This window comes from Nymphaea colorata, chromosome 2 (genome assembly GCF_008831285.2).
Source record: "Nymphaea colorata isolate Beijing-Zhang1983 chromosome 2, ASM883128v2, whole genome shotgun sequence".
Lineage (NCBI taxonomy): Eukaryota > Viridiplantae > Streptophyta > Magnoliopsida > Nymphaeales > Nymphaeaceae > Nymphaea > Nymphaea colorata.
Genome location: NC_045139.1, coordinates 34,866,898 through 34,886,079, shown reverse-complemented (window position 1 = coordinate 34,886,079; position 19,182 = coordinate 34,866,898). Strand labels below are relative to the sequence as shown.

The following is a 19,182-nucleotide window of genomic DNA, read 5'->3' as shown; positions in this document are numbered from 1 at the left end:
CAAGTGTCACATACATTTTAAGGTCTTAAAATTTTAATTGCCTCTTGCATACCTTTGTATTTCACCTTCCCAGAAAAGTAAAAAATAATAATGCCCGCCGATTCAAGGGAGTACACAATCTGGTGTGAAATTACAAAAGGCATATAGAAGATAAAACCTAACTTGTCGAGTACGTAGTTGGGAGATAGACAACATCAAACTCAAGCGACAATTCTTCCCTCGGAATTCTTCTCCCTTCTTTAGATATTGAAAAATAAAAAGGTCTCAAAAGTTCAGGTGATGTTCTGTTTAAAACTCTATGATATTTTTATTTATTTATTTTCCTTCTAGGAGTAGTTAAAAGTTATTTGTGCCTTTTGGTTTTTGCATGCAATTAATTTTTATTTAGATCATTGTTCTTTGTCATTAAATTACTATTTGGTGTTTTAGTTCATTTAAGTCTAAATCCAGTTTTCTTGGTAGGATTAGTATTTTATGTTGGACTGTTGTGGTTTAATTCTATTTATTTAGTAATTATGTTTCATTTAATGTAGTTCATTTATTTTACTATCGCTATTAACTGGAATTGCATAATCAAATTCTATTTCAGGGGAAGCATTTGGTGATTATACAACCAAATTCTATTTTTATTACGTTTTAAACAATGGAAAAATCACATCATATGGTTGAAATTTGGGAAACAACTTAAAATGCCAGGGCCCCTTCCAAATAATTCAAAATGCCATATAAATTTGAGAAGGCAATAAAAATAAAAATGCTATGACATAGTTTCTGCTCCTGTTGACTTTTATGCAAGCTGAACTTTCGAGGAAAATTTTCAGGTACCACTTTTGGATGAAAAATATGAAAACAAAACAATAACTTACAAAGATAAACCTCTTAATCAAAATCGTCCATCTGTTTCTTCCTTTTGAAAAAATAAAATTGACTCATTTACAAATTACTCATCCCTTGTTTTTTTTTTTTTTTTTTCATTTATGTATCTTTGAACATTTCCCTAAAAAATTGAGCATATCGCACAAGTGATTGTTACTTTGGGCCAAAGTATCACTTCTGGTGTATCACCAACAATATGAGAATAAGACCATCTCCATTCACTCAAGGGAATTTCACAATATGAAAATAAGGCCATCCATTGGCTCATAGGAGCTTATAGATTCTTGAATTCATTCTCCAATTCCAAAAATCTGCAGAAGCAAAACCAGTTGCCCTTGGGAATCTCTTTCAATGACTGCAGTACCTCAAAAATGATTTTTTCAAGTCCTATAAATTGGAAATCAGGCAAAACCTTATGAATCCCTCATTCTAAAACCTTCTAGACACACATCTAACACCCTAATCCAAACCCTTTAAACACACATGTGACACCCTAATCCTTGATAAGGGTTACTCCCTTAAAAAAAAAAAAAGTCCACTCAAACATGTGATAAAAAAAATCCTAAATGCCATCCGCAACCCTGTTTGTAAAGGAATATAGTGTCTGCCTCATCGATCTTTTTTGAACCCTTGACCATCAAAGAAATAAAATCTTACACCGAAAAAGAAAACCAAAATAATAAGGCAAGCAAAACTACAAACCTCTCCACCAATGCCCAGAGCAAATGAAAAAAGTTCTAAATTCTAAAAGGAAAGTGAAACTGAACAATCTTGAACACTAACTAAAGTTGCAAATATTTACCTAAAAGGCAATGCAACATACTTTCGGTATGCTTTTGGGACAAAACCTTGATTTTGTGTTCATCTATGGTCACTTGCAGGGGCAAATGATGTTTCAATGATCCAAATGGCGGATGTCTCTTTCTCTCCCTCTCTCTTTTTCTTTTCTTTTTTTGCAAATCACATTATTTAAATCAGTTACCGAATCGCTAGCGGTCGTTGTAAGTAAATGACATTTTATTTATTTTTTAAAAAGTTTATTGTTTCTAATTATATTTATTTTTTGCTGTTTCCCAAATCCCAATCAACCCAGCTGAGTCGGTTACCGATGCTGCTCCTGAATCGAGTCTGAGACACTGATCCAAATGACACACAGATTTGGTTGTATCTGGACTAATGAATTCAGCGCTTAACTATTTTTAGTGTGTCGTAAGTTCTTTAAATTAGTCTCTATTAACAAAATTAAAAAATGCTTCATATGAAGTCATGTTTTTCTTATTGATGTTTTCTCTCTTGTATGTTCTTCTAATAACGGGTCTTGCGTCTTGCTTCTCTTTTCTTCCAGCAAACTCTCTACTATACATATGCGCATCATGATTGCAAATGCAGTCTTTCTGGTCTTTTAACAGTTATTGAGTAGGAATGTGGTTCATATGCATCAGCAGTTTAAGGCTTACTGAATATTGCAGTTAAGTGCATTTGATTGGCTAAACATTAGTAAATTTAAGGACAGCATGCAACTTATTTCTTTTCTCAAGGGCGAGGACATCAATCTAGTCCTTAATTCCTCTGACGCCACTAACACTAACACCAAAGAGCTTTCCATATTCTTCTTTCCTTGACATGCTGACACAATGTGCTTATGGAACTATTCGTTGCATCCATGCAAGGAAGGCGTCTAAGGTTTTGTGTTCGTGAGGTGCATTGAATCATTTTAGGTCTTTTCACAAGCCATGAGTAAGTTTGTGCGTTGTAAATCAATATTAGTGTTAGATACTTGTGGTTTCAGTAATTTGTTTGCTGACATTTAGTTTCGACATGGCACAGTTGCCTTGTTTTGCTTCTTCCTGCGGCATATTGATTTCTCATGGCTATGTCTTCCACCTTAATTATTTTTCATCAGGTAATATATGGTAGAAGTCATGTTGGAAGCTAGTAACAGCTCAAATGCATGCAGCTGAATGCCTTAGGCTTGAAATATTCAGGTAAGAGAGCAACAAAAGCCGCAGCAGCGTCGGCTGTCTTAAGCGGTTATCGGTCTCGCACGTTAGCCGGGAACGGAAAAAAAAATAGTCCTGTATCGATGAAATGGAAAAGCGCGTGCGGAGAAGAAGGCTATATAAGGGCTTGAGGGGGCGTCAGGTAAATCATACTTACCTGGGCGGGGTCGATCGGTGATCAAAAAGGCCGATGGCCTAGGGCAACTGCTTCCATTGCACTTGGGAGGAGAGTTGTCCTACCATCTCCCCAAGTGGGAGAGTGGACGTCATAATTTGTGGCAGCGGGGGAACGCGTTCGCGCGGCCCCCACCAATTCTTAGTGAAAAGTTTTGCAGTGGTTTTATTTGGGTGACACTTTCAAGGAAAGTATTGAATCCAAAAGTTATTCGGTTCACGCTTTTCGAGTCTTCGATCCATGAATTATACAAAATTCATGTCAACGTGAAGGATTTCCATGAAGAATCACTCCTGTCCGATAAATGGCTTTGAATCTATTGAGGTTGAAACGTAATCGAACCCTGAAGAGGCGACTTATTTTTCACTTCTGTAAATTGTTCGTTCCAATCAGTAAATTGCTGAAAAACAGAAACTAAATCCGAACGGATTAAGTTAAAGAATGGATTTTTGAAGCAAAAAGTTGCTAAAATTGGCTTTCATATGTTTTTTCAATTGAATTATGAGATAGTTTAGGGAAAGAGAGTAACAGAAGCCGCAAACAGATTGCTGTTGTGTGTGGAACGTTCTCTCTGGCGGAAAGGGAAAAATAGTTGTGTGTCGATGAAATGGAAAAGGGCCGAGGGAGAGAGGGCGGAAAAAGGGCTCGAGGGACTCTGTTGCATATTTTTTGTTTACTCATCTTGTTAGGAAGCTTGAAAATTTCATCTGAGGATGAACACACTGAATGTGATGTTGTTGATTCCAATTTTAAGATCCATATGAAAAATTATAGACATCATGTTTAAGTCATTCTTTGTTATGAACGAAGTTAGATAAGTGAATGTTTCTTTCAGTAAACTTGTGCGAGAAACTTGGGCGTTTTGGAAAACATATACATTTTTCATATTCTTTTTAAGATGGCAGCAGGGTAGCATGACCTGACTAACTTGGCAGTTTTCTTGACAGTCATGATTTATTGATGTGGTGGACAGGAGAATCACTGCTCAGCATCGTAATCGGAGTTGCATAACTTCCTTCTTCAGAATAAAAAATCAAGGGAAAAAGAGAAGCTGATGAAAATTCAAAGGAAGAATTTTTTGCTTTCAGCCAAACTGCAGTAACAATTCATATTATCTAGATGATCTCTACCAACATAGCAGATACTTTGTGGATCCTGTTATGTGCTCAAGTGAAAAGAAGGTCGTTGAAGAGAGAGGGAGGTGCAGGGCATCAAACACCAACGAAGATGCTGAAACAGAACCAAAATTCTCAAGAAACTTTTTGTATTTCGCTTCTCCTGAAGAAAAGGAGAGGCATGATCAAAACCAGAACTAGATCCAAATCTAAAGGAAGTAATTTTTGGCTGCATATGATTGTTTGATTGAAAAAGGATATAAGCTTATATTCAGGGAAGAGAGCAAACAGAGGCCGCAATACTCTGATGGCTGCCGCCATGAGGTCGTCGGTAAAGGAAGGAAAAATAGTCCTGTATCGTTGAAATGGAAAGGGGCCTACCCAGAGAGGGCTATAAAAGAGCTCGAGCGACTCCGGTCAAGTCATACTTACCTGGACGGGGTCGATCGGTGATCCAAAAGGCCGATGGCCTAGAGCAACTGCCTCCATTGCACTTAGGAGGAGAGTTGTTCTACCATCTCCCCAAGTGGGAGAGTGGACGTCATAATTTGTGGTAGCGGGGGAACGCGTTCGCGCGACCCCCACCAATTCTTAATAAAAATTCTTATCACTGGTTTTAGTTTGGTATCATTTTTCAAGTAAAATATTGAAACCAAAAGTCTTGATTTTTCTAACTATGAAATTTTTATCAATATCTTGTAGCCTTGCTAGAAGCTAAGTTGCATATTTATTTCTTCCGACTAATTTCAGTAGTAAAAGATTAATCCGAATGTTGTCCAGTTCATCTCCAGCTGGATTAGTTTACATAAGATATATGTTTATTCTAGAGACTTAATATTTTCCCTATATATATATATATATATAGAGAGAGAGAGAGAGAGAGATGAGTGACGGAGTTGGGAATGGGGAGGAACCTGTTAATGGCTGCGGGATGATGATGTGATAATTAACAGAAAGTAAAGACTTTCTACGCTCAAAAGATATTTGTAAATCAAGTTTAACTAATTAAGAAAACAGTATTATGCAATTAAGATAACAAAAAGCCAAACACCTTTTTCAATTTTTAACGAATCAAAAATCTAAATAGTGTGCCTATGTCCAAAAGAATCTAGAGGGATCGTCTACATTGGATCCAGCTCCTAGATCGATTTGCCAGCATTAGATCCAAGGAGGAAATCTTGCAAAGGCAGATGATCATTATTTTGGGGGACTCGGACTGACTGGATGTTGTCAGATAGGTAAAAATAAAAAATTTGTTACACTTAAACACTGTTTTGGAGGCAAAAGGATAACATTAAGGGTGTAAACCAAATAAACCTTTAAGCAGTTACAAAATAATGTGTTACTTTGTTGATTTTCCAGTTTTTGATCTTGAAACTAAACTATATATACTATATAGTTTATGTCCAAGACCTGAGTTTCTGCTAGGGAGTTCCAAACAAGGCAAAGAATTAACTGTGCTTACTTTTAATACTTTCTAACAGCTGCGAATGCTCGACAATGCAAAATGCAGGAGCCATTTGAAGAACTTAATAAGGCAATGACTATTTTGCAATATAGTCAACAAGGAAGACAACCTTATGCCAAAAACTCTTGTTCTTAATGCCATTTTTTTAGCCTGAGTTAGAGGATATGGCAAAGTTAGGTCCAAAGATGGGATCATTAAAGATGAGGCCTTCGAATGGGCGTCTCAATAATAATAACTTGCATGATAAGCCTTACAATATGTCTATATGGTTTATGGTTGGATGCAGGGGCAGAGCTAAAAGATTCTGGCACAGGGGCACTAGGTATAAAATTTTAAATTTTGAAGGGGCACCAACATGTAAATGAAAAAAATTGCTCAAAAAGAAAGAGACAGACAGAGAGAGAACACACTTAAGTTTTAGCGTCTTGTCTGCAGATGAAGGTGCAGAGTTCCATGTACCTACTACATAGATTAAGTCCAATTCATGAAACACTATGTTACAACATTTTGTGAATTTAACCCAACATTTAAGTCACATGCATTGAACAGTATGCTGCTGCTCAGATTACCAACCAGCCCCTTATGATCCATAGTTTCTCTTTTAATGAAGTTTCATTTAAGAAATAGCCTCCGTCCATCTACCAAGAAAATTGAATTGCCCCACAATGTTTAATTTCGCTGTCAAAAGGTTTCCTGAAAGATATGAAATGAAAGGCATTTTGACAGGAGAGCAAAGACACTACGATTGATGACTTGATTCAGTTCAATTTATTTATGGAGATCGTTGATATGTCTCCGCTTCACTCCTGTAATAAAATCAGAAATGTGGAGGTCAAATGGTTGGACGCAAATTTTTGACATTATAATCCAGCAACTGTTTCCTCATTAATGAGGAACAAGCCATGGCAGTCACCGCACGAATGTGGTAATCATGCTTCTGATAGTGATTGGGCAGGTTTGGCTGATGACTGTAAATGCACAGGTGGATACATTTTAAACAATTTGGGTCCGCAGAAGTTACCTAAAGTTCACTGAAAGATTCAACCAATAGAAGTTCTAAAATCATACGCTTATCAAATCTTATTGAACTTTGGTAGAACGAAAACCTGCTTAAGCTTGGACCTCTTTTGTTTGACTACTTATTTTTGTTGCAATTGAAGCTGTCAAATAAAATACGCAAAGGCTTACAAAACATGACTGTGTTCTTGTAAAATTTTCAGGCCTGATATATACACTCAAGTGAACTGCAATAATGAGTTTTCTGGGTTTTGAAAAAAAGTATACAGAAGAAACATGTAATGAAAATTGTTACTGCAAGAGCCATTACAGTCGACCTGGTTCTTTCTCCTCTTGGTGGGATCGCTAAAGACCTGGCCTTTCCGTCTTAGCTTGCAATAAGTACGACCACTTCTCCGACAACATGAAACTGATCATTGGTAGTGCTTATTGAACTAAAAGCGTACATAAATTTGCCCGCAAAAAATCTTCCCAACGAGGTTAAGTCTCAGATATTGAACGTCAGATTGAATGAGGAAGGTGAAACCAATTCTGCATGCTTTGAAAGTGTTTTTTTTCCTAATTATCAAGCTTTAATTAGTAACAAGTTATGTTAAAGCACACTATAGGCGTTAAACTCTTGAAGTCCTTCGACTTCAATTCAATGTTTTAAATCTGTTCCTCCCTACGCTAACACCCTCAGGTCCCCACTAGTGAGTTTGTGAGTGCGAGCAGCTGCCTGCCTTTAGGGTTTAGGGCTGAGTCCATGTCTGGTTTGCTAGTACACTAATTCCGCTCCACTATCAGAAGGTGACTTGATGCTCCTGCCATTCAAACTAGTGACCAAAATGGCCTGGACGACCACGTGGGCCAACCTCTGATAGCATATTGAATATTCTTGTTACTAATGGAGCATTTGTTTGATTTTATCAGATTGTTGATCTATTGTTGAGGCACTTATCTTCACAGCATGACACTTGGTCTACATTTTTTTAAAAGGTCAAATATGAAGACCAGTCTATCTGAACATCCCAACCATACCATAACGGGTGATAAGAACAGTCAAACTGTTCCACGAATATGCTTTAAGGATTGGGACAGATTCAAGAAATACTGTAACAATGTGTTTCATGAGTCCATCCAAATCTGTAGGGCATATTTAAGGAAGAGCCCATTATTATTTTTATTACCAAATGACCCCTAAAGTACCAATTATAAGTATGTCGACGTGTTGCGAATAAAACGACATAGTTTTTTTGGTGATCAACGGATGACTGGTGCAGGTCCAGCTTGAGCACAGGCTCGACACAGCTCCATTGTCCATGTAAAACTGAACTCACCCCAGGCGCACCAAGTTATCACCTCCGACGAGCCCACCTAACCCTCAAGCTCGGTAAGTCCGTGTGTCCCACTGTACTTAAACGCCCCGTGACCACCGTCCACATGGATCCAAAGCAAATGCACACAACTAGGAAGGTTCCCTTTCCCACAAGGTGGTCCATGCCACGGCCGGAGACTTCCTCACCGAGCTGACCTTCCCGCTCAGTACTTCTGTATGCTGATATGAAGTTCTCAGGAGGAAATGAAAAGGAAGATTCATATTTATGGGTACTTAAGAATGGGTCTCATTGTTTCTGATACTTCTCATCATGTATTCGCAATGTTTGACCGGACCCACAAACGGTTCGGACCTGGATGATCACAATATCTATTAGATCCCATACTTGGTTGAATTTGGTAGGTTCTAAAACAATTAACTCCCAATAACATATACATCCTCACCAATTTGCATCCGTATAAGTTCTGGTTAATGGTCGACTTAGGGCGAACAAAACGACTGAAATGATAGCCAATGGGAAGAAGAAAAAAATTGTCAAATTTCATAACTTTTCCAAAATGGAAGAGACTCTGAAACAAGGTCCCGGTGAGGCAAAACTATGATCTAAAAAGTGTGAGCTATCAGAAAAGTTGAAACAATGTGAAAACTTTTATTCAAACTGCAGCAAAAAATTTCAGGCACCAACTAAAAAGTCTTTTCTCCCCGGACTTTGAAACAAGGTCCCGGTAAGGCAACCATGATCTCAAAAGTGTGAGAGCAATTAGAAAAGTTGAAACAATGTAAAAACTTATTTTGAAACTGCACCAAAGAATTTCAGGAACCAACTAAAAATTTTTCTCCCCACATAGACAGAGAGAGAGAGAGAGAGAGAGTAAACGGAAGCTTTCAGAGGAGGACCACTGCCTTCAACGTTTAATTGTATGAGAACCTTGGAAGGTGACATGCAGAAGGGGACAGGTAAAGGGAGGGCCGTGCGAACCAGAGAGCAGCTCTGCACACCCAGCGGCCAACTTGGATGGCGGGAACATGGCGCAATGTCAGAGACTGAAAGAAGAGCAGTCGCTGAGACGTCGGTTGACGGGTCCAACTTCAAAACGTTCAAAGTGGGGAGGGGCCATGTTCCTGGGTCTTTGGCAGTTCCATGTCTCGTCTCATCGCTTCTCATTTGAGGTCGCCGGATTCCTTTCGTGATCTTTCATCAGACGTCCTTTCTCGATGTAACAGACGAGGAAAGTGAGTGCAAGCTTCAGGTGTGGCGTGAGACTCTTACTTTGATTGGAGTTTCTGAGTTCTTGGTTCAAACTTACTGCCAGATGCCTTCCAGTTAAATGGGCTAAAGAGCAATCCCAGAACTGATGAATGAACATTAACTTGGTCACCGGAACTCATGATCACGTTAAAGAGACACATAAGAAGGATCTGCTTTTCCCTGTTTCTCTCCTGCGTAAATTTTACAGCACCGGATTTTAAAAAAGCTGATTCTTGGACTGATGAAAATTTTTCTCACTGGGACTTCTTTCTTTCCCTATCTGTGGACTCGAAAAGCCAGCACTCAAGACCTACGCTTACTTTTAGGCAAGAGATTGACGATGATGAAAATTGAACTAGCAACTAGCGGCCCCGCGTTTTACCAACCAGCCATGGCAAGGGTAACTCAAAGCCAATATTCAGTCTGACAAGAACCAGCCGACCGGTTTCCGTTCAATACATAGAGTCGTTTCTTTCTTAGGAAAAGCGGAGCTGAGCGCACCTGACGCGGTCTGAAAAGGAATACAAGATTTTTACCGTCCTTTTTCCCTTTCTTTTGACTGATACAGAAATCTACCGCTATCCCCAACCATTTTGGGAAGAAAGGTGTCCCAATATCATGAAAGAGCGGAGCAGTTTACGATGGATTAGCCAGTAGCTGGGACAAGAGGTCGCACCTTTTCCCAACCAAGCGGTGTGAGAATGCACCGAGGCTGTGAGCAGGCCCAGGCATCCCAGTCATCGCCAACTGAGGGCCAAGAGACGACACAAGGACGTATATATCGTCCTTTGATGTAAATGCGAGGTGTTGTCACCGTAGGACAGTCTCTGCACGCTGCTCCGTAAGGTCACATGCCTGCCTAGTAGCAGTACAGCGCCCACGTGGTAGGACAAGCCTCAATGTCCCAAAAGGCCAGCAGACAATGATCACTCCAACCCCAGCACTCGCGGGCCAACTGGGAAATCAAAATAGTAGAACAAATCACACGACAATGACAAGTCGATCGGTTGGTGGTGCTGATTTCTTTTGCTGCCGGCTTTTATGGGGATTCCGCCTCGGGTAAAACTAAAAAACAAATAAAAATCAGTTTCACGCCGGATTCAAGTCGGGTGTACAAGGTCGTGTCAGCATCAGATACTGTGTCTGTGTTACTAAAACTGACATAGAAATCCCCAAATCTTGCTCAAAGCTTCTGCTCTAAGCGCCAAGCTTTCGAAACTTATTGATCGAGCAACCAACTTTTCTGAACGACAGAATACAAAGTGAGGTCTGTTGAGAGGTACTACTCACCACAGGTGTGCAAGCGTTGGGCTTACATCAAGGATCTCGGCAAATGGTGTGTGGGTTTGAAGTGTGGAGTGAAATATACGCTCAATAAAATCTATAGAAATTTCATTTTTCCAATTGTCCACAGAAAATTTACATTGCACATCTAACAATACAATACCGGGCACCTTATAGCAGTAGAAGATGACGTATTTTACCAAGACAGCTCACTAGAACAATAAAAATGATTACAAACGATCCATAGGAAGGGCTATGTATCGAAAATACCATATGGGCTAAGAAGAAAAGAAGATATGTACAAACGCAGCCTGAAGAACAAGGCCAGCCTCTTGCCTTGTATGGTGAAAGAAAACGGGTAGAATGCAAAACTGAGATAATATAGCACCTACTCCAAGGTCCAAATATAGCTACCAAAAAGAGAAGTACTAGCAGTCTGTAGCCCCAACTGAACGTCATATTTAAACAAGGAAAGCCTGCAAAAAATACAGTATGAATCAAAGGAAGTAGTTACACAAACTCATTTTCAGTAACTTTGTGTGCCATGAGAGTTTTCATCCCTATTACGTTCAGTGAGTATATGCACGCATTGTGCGTGAGAGAGAGAGAGAGAGAGAGATGCCATCGCTTCTCCTCTGTTCAGGCATTTGCTGGCACTGGCAGCAACTTACCACAAAAACGTCCAGGCATTTTGAGTGCAAATTTTAAAATTGGCCTGTGAAAGGTCTATTACAAAGAACGCCCTACCAGGTTATACTTCCCATGTGATACTTATTGTCGAGCAAACAGAACCATGCCTAGAGACTTGCTGCTCACTCAGGAGCTGAACCCCGTGGCTAGAATGCGAAGCATCACTTGAGCAGGTAACTTGAAAGTTAAAAATTTATCTGCTCATTTTACTGACCTGCAAAGGAGAAAGCTGGTTCCCAGAAGTGGAATGCTACAAATGCAGAGATGCATTGGCATCCTTGACTGTTGCCTTGATTTCTCCACCAGTACAATTGTCTTCGCTCTTTTGGGGTATGGATCGTGGCCTCATCCGTTGAACTTCTTCGCGTGTATAAATGAAAATTTTGCGAACCATGCTGCAGAATTCCCTGTTTTTGTTTTCATGAAAACGGCATTCAAGGTCAGCCCAGAAACCATCCAAATTTGAAAGGGATAACAATAAACACAAGCCATTTTTCATCAAAGACACAGAATGAGATCAATAACAGCAGCACTACTGTGTAGTTATCTGCACAGTAGAATATTTTCTCAATGAAATTGAGACTACAGAGAAGGAGAGACATTGATAGTCAAGGGCATCCAAAAAAATACAGTGCAGATTCCCCTATTTATAAGGTAAAAAAAAAAACAAAACTGCTAAAAGAATGTTTGGACTTACTGCCACGGATCATCCCCGACAAGCATCATGTCACCTTCATCATCAGTATAAACAACTAGCCAGCCTTTGGACGGGTTCACCAGATCCCCTTGGAATTCAAACATTTGATCAAACTCTCTGATCAGCTCTTCATAACCACTAAACTTTGCAAGGTCTACAGATCTTCCAAGAGCACTCCCTTGCTTGTGTACCTGAAACCCAATTGTTTTGGATGTTACACCTTCAATAGTATGAAAGCACATTAAAAGCTTCATAGTTGCATAGATCATCCAAAAGTACCAACCAGAAAATATGGACTGTGAGCCACATTAATGTTAGCAGGCACAAACATGTATAGACCAGAAGTAAACATAACAAGACCTCAAAAAATAAGGACATGCCATCAATTATCAAGAGCCTACTAACTAGGAAGCATGGTTTCACATGAACCATTAACTGTTCATGGTGATGATACATCAAAAAACTGGAGTCAACATCACACACCTTAGTACAACTCCTTGTTGAACTACACAGAGACGTGTTAGTGTCCCTGGAATGTGTCTGACAAGGGAGACAAGGCTTCTCCTGATCACTTTCAGTGTGAAGAGTATCAGCTGATTTTGTACATTTTGAGGGTTCAAGCTGCTGGTCTGTCTCCAGCAATAGAGGTTTATGGAGTGAAATTGTTGTATGATCATGCATGATGGGAGGTTCGGGTTGATGAGAACTGCCAGCAAGATTTATGCCAAACAGCAAACAGTTACCATCACCCTTAGGTTTACTGGCCTCTGGTTGAGAATGTAGAACACTCTTTGGCCTCCCCAGAAGAGCATGAGAAAGATTTTCCATATGAGAAGGTAATGCAGGCACCGCCCAGCTCCCTTGTTGCTCAACAATAGAATTGCACATCATAGTGTAACCAGTCGGATGCCCATATCTGAAATTTCCAGACATCTGATATGGTAATTCACTGGAACCTGCAGTCGGTCTTGAGCGATCAGAGCCCATCAAGCACGTGGAAGACAGTATAGGCCACAGGCCTCCATGAGAGTGATATTTGCCACTTTGGTCCTCAAAATGATTCAGTACTGGGTTAGCTTCATCATGGGTTTGTGCAGGAGAGTGCTTCAGCAATGACATCCAATTTTCAGAACCCATATTTCTTAATGAAGGAGCCCTTTCCTTTTTATCATCATCCTCTAGACGTTGCTTCTGCCCATGATCCACTTGACTGGTATCAGAAAAGGAACCTCGCAAGGTTGTAAATTCTTGGCCTTGCAAGACCCTTGAATATCTGTGGACTTGCATAGGTTCAACTGCAGCTTTGGGTGGACCTAACAACAATTAAGAATGTGCTCCAATCATCAAGTTGTGAACGAAAAAATATACAACCCTTTTTCCTTTACATATATATATATATATATATAAAGAGAGAGAGAGATGTACCTTCCCTCATAGCAGATGCATCCGATGATGGAGGCACTGCATTTGCCCTAGGCCTTTTTGGTCTAGTAACAGGAAGTGGATTTGGGGTCACAGATGCTGAAGCAGGTTCAATTTTCCATGGGGAAACTGTCTCTGGACGAGGAACAGAAGAGGTTTCATCCCACCGCACCTAAATTATCAAGAAATTATTAAGCACATACATGATACAACACCAAAACAAACCATATAAAATAGAAGCATAGTTTAAGACTTTAAGTACAGACCTTCAGGCATCTCCATTTTGACTCACGCCACCCTGTAGGATCAACTTCTCCAATACCAACAACCGTACCTGTAAATCTAACCCAAGATAGAAAAGAAATGAGGAAACCGAAAATTAGCACATCATCAAGTCGTGTCCTCAAGCATGCTTACAGGCTCGGATAACAGGACATCAAAGCTCAGTACCTTTGCTCAGGTGCCTCCTCACCCTCAAATCTCATTTTGAATCTCATCCCAATAGAATAATTGTTCTTAACAGATTCCATGTATTGTGTAAAAGGGACAATAAATTCTGAAGGGCTTGTCCTGAAAATTGGAAAAGAAAAACAATACACTAATTCAGGAGAAAAATACAAAAGTAGATGGAGAAATTATACAAACACAGTAGAGCTATGAACTGAATCTGAATGCTGCCCAAAGAAAGGCAAAAAGTAACAGAATTCAATGCTTCTCATATTTGCAAATTCATGATAATCATGTGACTTGCTATGTGATACATGACAGGGAAACCAAGAACTAAGACATGAAAAAATGCACTTAATCAAACTTTTGCCATACAAAATCACGACTTGTCTATAAGCAAGATTCAAAAGGAACAGAAAAAAATAGTTTGTAAAAGCAAAACAAAAGGATTGCTGGGACTAAACTCTAAACAGTGATAAGGATCCTGAATAGTGCCTTTAAGATTTACAACCTTTCTCAATTCAAGTATAATGAAAATCCAAGCATCTTGAATGTTACTTTTCGAAATCATTCATAGGTTACAAAATTACAAATCTATGTGGTACCTTGGTTTATAGTACACGGTGAACATGGTCCCTGTTTGAATAGCATGCCATGCTGTTGCCAGGACACCTAGGTGCATACTGTGACTAGATATCACAGAAGATGGCACATTGCTCAGCTGTCTCATGGCCCGTCTAACTCCAACACGAAGCTCACCATTTTCACCTCTGCAGGACATTAATCATCTCAGAACAACTGAAGCCCAATTGAAGGGTGGAGACAAGCACACACACACACACACACACAGAGGAAAATTAGAAGACCTTAGAAAAATAAAAGCATCTCCAGCAACAAGCCTCTTAGAGCTAACAAAGACACTCCAACCACTTTGAAGCAGATGTCTTCTTGGTTGTCCTGTAATATGAAGATAAGATGCATCACTACAAAATAACCACATGCAACCAATATTAAATGATCAGATAAACTTCCTGTACATTGTCGAGGTTGAAAAAAATTCATTCAAAAGTTTGTACAAAGAAAAGCAGAAACACAATGAAAAGCTCTAAAATCACCACAGGTATGACATATTTGTGGAAAAACATTAGAACAAGCCCGACAAAGGGCAGCTTCTTCAACAGTAAACCATGTACTCTGGAGTTACCATATTTTAGGTCTTTTCCGTCATCTATTTCCTAGAACAGACTAAATAAGATACCAACAATAAGAACAGCAATTAAAGAAATCTAAAAAAAACAGGTCAGACAATCGAAAAAAAAATCCAAGGAAATTAATTTATAAGTGACACGTTGAACCACCTTAGATCCTTGTAACAAATGCAGAAAAGAACTTAATGCTTTCGGAAGGAACAAACATCAGCATTAGAATGCTCATGTGTGCTAAGTAGCCCCATATCAAGAAATCCAGTTCATGTTATATGAATAATTCTGAGGAAATCAATTTATAAGTGATAGATTGAACCACCTCCGATCCTTGTAACAAATCCAGAAAAGAAACTCAATGCCTTGGGAAGGAACCAACATCAGCATTAGAATGTTCACGTGTGCCAAGCAGCCCCATGTCAAGAAATCCAGTTCATTCTGAGATATCACTGCTTATCTTACATGGACCAAATCTGGGAATGTGGCTAATATGCCACAGTATCAAGACCAGCATACAGAGTTTACAGATGCACGATAGACCTTGAATGTAAAACAACGAAAGATGTTGCAAGGATACTGATCTACCAGAGAAACAACATCTAAATTTTCGTTCAAGTAAGCAAAAAAAACCTGTCATTTAGTGTTTATTGGTAGAGAAACCAAGTGAACATAATATAGACATGTCACAGCTTAATTAATATGTGTAATCTCTGACATACAAAAAACATCACTTGAACCGTTTATTTGTGGGCAGCAACTTGTACAATGCCTGTCTAAAGGAACAAAACAAACTCACCCAAAGGAACCCTGATAATGGACCAAAGCACTTTCAAGTTTCAAGTTTCAACTACAAGGTAGCTCACTGACTTATTCATCACTTCACAAAGGGAAAGAAAAGGATACTTGTCCTGCCTCAACTTTTTTCCAGTATTTTTCATATTGGATTTGCACTGCCATCTAAGCTTCTAAACACTACAGAACAAAAACAGAAAAACCCAATTAAAGTAAAAAAAAAAACAAAGGGCCCCTCGAGAATTTTTCTACATTTTCTAACTTTCTGCAAGTTGCAAGCCGTTAGAAGCTACGGGTTGGCACAAAATCCTTTTGCCAATTGGCACAGAATCATTTTGCCAACAGAGGCTTTGGCGTAAAAATCTGACGAGGAAAAGATTTTATATGGATAGCCTACATACAAGTTTCTTCAGAGATCTAGAAGTAAATGGCGAGACCAAGAAAATAAAAAGAAGTTTAAATTGAACAAACAAGAGGAACCAATAGACCATCATGTCCTAAGCCCTATTGTGCAAAGCACAATCCATGAAAGCAAGCTATCTCACACCTCGGAAGATATGTCGAAAGCTCCATTCCTTCCCATGTAAGTCCTTAGCCACCAGATCCTGACTTGGCGGTTGCTTGCTCATGTCCTGCAATCACAGATAAGGTGTCACTGAAAAGAAAAGGAAAAAGCCTAAACACAAACAGGAGTATCAAGATTCGCTAACTACATGACTCACCAAAGGCGGTAGGCACTCGTCCGCATGCCTCCTTAGAACCGAAAACCCACCATGGGTGCTTGTGTCCGAAGCCGTCAAGGTCTTGCAGAATGAATGCACATCCGGTCGAGCAGAGGGAGGCGGCGGTGGTTCTGCTTCCATCTCGTTCTCATTTTGCTGCAGAAACAATTTCGCATACCAAAGCAACGGAAAGAAGACCCTTAAGACTAAAACGAGCTAAAGGAAAGGAAATAAGCAGTACTGACTAGGGGACCCAGAGACAACACACATTCGCATCTGCAACCAGTGTCATCTGTGCGAAGACCTCATCTGTGTCCGGCTCCGCCTGAAAAACCAATTGAAAGATGCAGAAAGAGAGTCAGACATTGACAAAGGAATGACGTAAATATGTAGCTTTTGAAGGACCAGACCTTCAATTCGACGTTGATCACAGTGCAGAGTATCTTCCAAGGAAGGTTATACAGAGGCATTTGTTGATCAGCTACTTGATTCGTCGATGCCTCAACCTGATACAGAACATCCCGCAAAGCTTTAAACGAGCTACAAATATTCAGATCTGAGAAACACGAACACATATAGCCCCCAGCTAAACCCATCATGCTGACCCTTGGGCTGCGAAATCCTTTCTCACCTGCTCGATGTGGCCTTGAGGGAAGTAGAAAACCTTCTCACCGGTACGAGGAACCGTCACCAGCGGCCCAGCGCACGCATGCCAGAGCTCATCATATAAAGCATCTTCCATGTCTGTGCCAAAATCAAGACAACAATCCAGAAAAAAACTCTTAAGACAGTCTTTTTCTCCATTTCTACATAAAATCGCAAGCAAAAACCAATCATATAGCACGTTGGCAAGCATAGCTTCTCTCAGACAGCATGTATTTACCTTTACTACTAGCGGGCAACCCACTGCATCCCCTCCGTGCGTCAGCCATAGCCTTCTGCCCGATCCCGCCATTGCTCGGCTCAACACATGCAGAGGACAAGCCCTCGGCTCTCACGTTGCTCCCGCTCCCCCGGAACGTAACCTCAGACGCCGCCATTTCTAGTCAACTAATCCCTATCAGAACCCGCTCATCCACCAGCGATCTCCAAAAAAGGACTCTACAAAATCTACCTCTCTTCTCTCTCTCCCTAAACGCCCTACAACCGCGCCTCGGAACAAGCAGAGAACGACTCTAGCTTCGCCTCCAGAAACTACTACAATCCCGTTGGAGGAAGGCCAAAAAAAAAAAGCAACAAGAACCGTAACACCAACCGACAACTCTCTTGCTCCCTCGGCAGAAACCACCACACAAGCCGGTCTCAAGAATCAAACAACAGAAGAAACAACAAGAAACCTGGCTTCCGTCACCACAACACCTAGAATTCCGTCCAATCGCAAGCCACAGGAGGCAAGAAACGAAGGAACAAAGCCTTGCTCCTTCACCAGAAACCCTATCACTCCTCCAGAAAAGAAAACAAAACAAAAATCCCTTGCTCAGCCGGGAAGAAGAAAAGAAAAACCCTCGCTCAGCCAGCAACCCTACAATCCTCGCACAGGAGAAGAAGAAAAACTGGACAAAGAAGAAGAGGAAGAAACCCTAACACCGGAGCAAGCACCCGGAGAATCCCTCTCCGACGTCGGCCGTGCGCAACCCAGAGTCGTGCAGAAGAAGGAACCGATGGCTTTAACGTCTCCCCCTCTGACCCCTACTCTGCTCGCTGCCATCACCTTCGTACAACTCTCTCGTCTCTCTCCTCTGTCCGTCCCACTCCCTTCGCCCAGTTGCCTCCTCCTCCCCTCCGTCCCTCCCCTTAACCCTCGGGTCAAATTGGCCGCGCGCAATCATTTCAACCAGGGTCAAATTGTCCTAACCCCGGGAGCGCAGACCGGACGTCTCCGGTCACCCCCCGCCCTTGTCCTGCCCGCCGGTTAACCGGCATGACGGCGGTCTCGAGTGTCAGCATGACGCCGTCTGACGTCCTCGCTCCCCATTGGCCCTCACGGGTTGCCTTCCCTTTTTACGCCGTTACTCCCGTCAACCCGACTGCCGGCTCCCACCGTACTAAAAAGCTAAAGACTTGGAGAGAGGCGGCTCAAATAAAATGGGGTTTATTGTAATTAACGGAATCTGTGGAAGGAGGGGACTGCCCTTCTGAAGGCGGCCTTCGCTGGAGAATGGGGTCTGGTCCTCGTCCTCCGGATTTCGAGGAGGAGGAACGGCGATCGTGGCCGGTGGTAGCGGAAAGTTCAGATGGGCACTCAATCTGGCGAAGCAGGGCCAGTGACATCGATACATCCAGAAGCTTGTGAGCAGATGGTGCTTCCGTTCTGCCTTGGCTGGTCTTTTTGGGGGAAATGGTAAACCTGGAGTGGATTATCGATTCATTTTGATTCCTTATTTCTCTGTAGACGTGACGTTTCTTGATTAGGGTTGATTCGGAGGATGATCTTCGTGAAAGACGGTTGAGAGGGACATGCTTTGATCAACTAGAGTATGAGATTAAGCAAGGGGAATTTTAACGCAGTGAAGAGGGAGTTCGAACAAAACGGAGAGAGCTCCCAATGCCCTTTCATGTACGACCTTCAATGATTTTATAGAAGCTTGCATGTTATATGAAATTGCGGATCCCAATGTTAATTTCACATGGTCTAATAGAAGGAGAGCTGATCACCTTATTCAATGTAAATTGGATTGGGCAATTATCAGTCAAGCGTGGGAAGAAAG

General features: G+C 40.9%; 1 protein-coding gene and 2 non-coding genes across 3 annotated transcripts; 2 read left to right on the top strand and 1 right to left on the bottom strand.

Moving 5' to 3' along the window:
* Positions 1-3,025: 3,025 nt before the first annotated feature.
* Positions 3,026-3,185, top strand: LOC116249370 (U1 spliceosomal RNA). The gene has a single exon (XR_004171140.2). It is a non-coding gene; the product is annotated as a U1 spliceosomal RNA (small nuclear RNA).
* Positions 3,186-4,590: 1,405 nt separating this feature from the next.
* LOC116249380 (U1 spliceosomal RNA) lies at positions 4,591-4,750 on the top strand. Its single transcript, XR_004171150.2, has one exon. It is a non-coding gene; the product is annotated as a U1 spliceosomal RNA (small nuclear RNA).
* A 5,834-nt stretch (positions 4,751-10,584) lies between these two features.
* Positions 10,585-18,264, bottom strand: LOC116247269 (auxin response factor 2A-like). The gene is made up of 15 exons (XM_031619328.2): positions 17,358-18,264; positions 17,106-17,218; positions 16,885-16,980; positions 16,743-16,799; positions 16,475-16,630; positions 16,300-16,384; positions 14,625-14,715; positions 14,364-14,528; positions 13,762-13,881; positions 13,578-13,653; positions 13,315-13,483; positions 12,373-13,202; positions 11,890-12,080; positions 11,407-11,599; positions 10,585-10,978 (listed from the first exon to the last, which is right to left on the bottom strand). Exons 1-14 carry the CDS (start codon positions 17,512-17,514, stop codon positions 11,443-11,445), a joined length of 2,463 nt encoding a protein of 820 aa, XP_031475188.1. The 5' UTR covers positions 17,515-18,264; the 3' UTR covers positions 10,585-10,978; positions 11,407-11,442.
* Between the last annotated feature and the right edge of the window lie 918 nt (positions 18,265-19,182).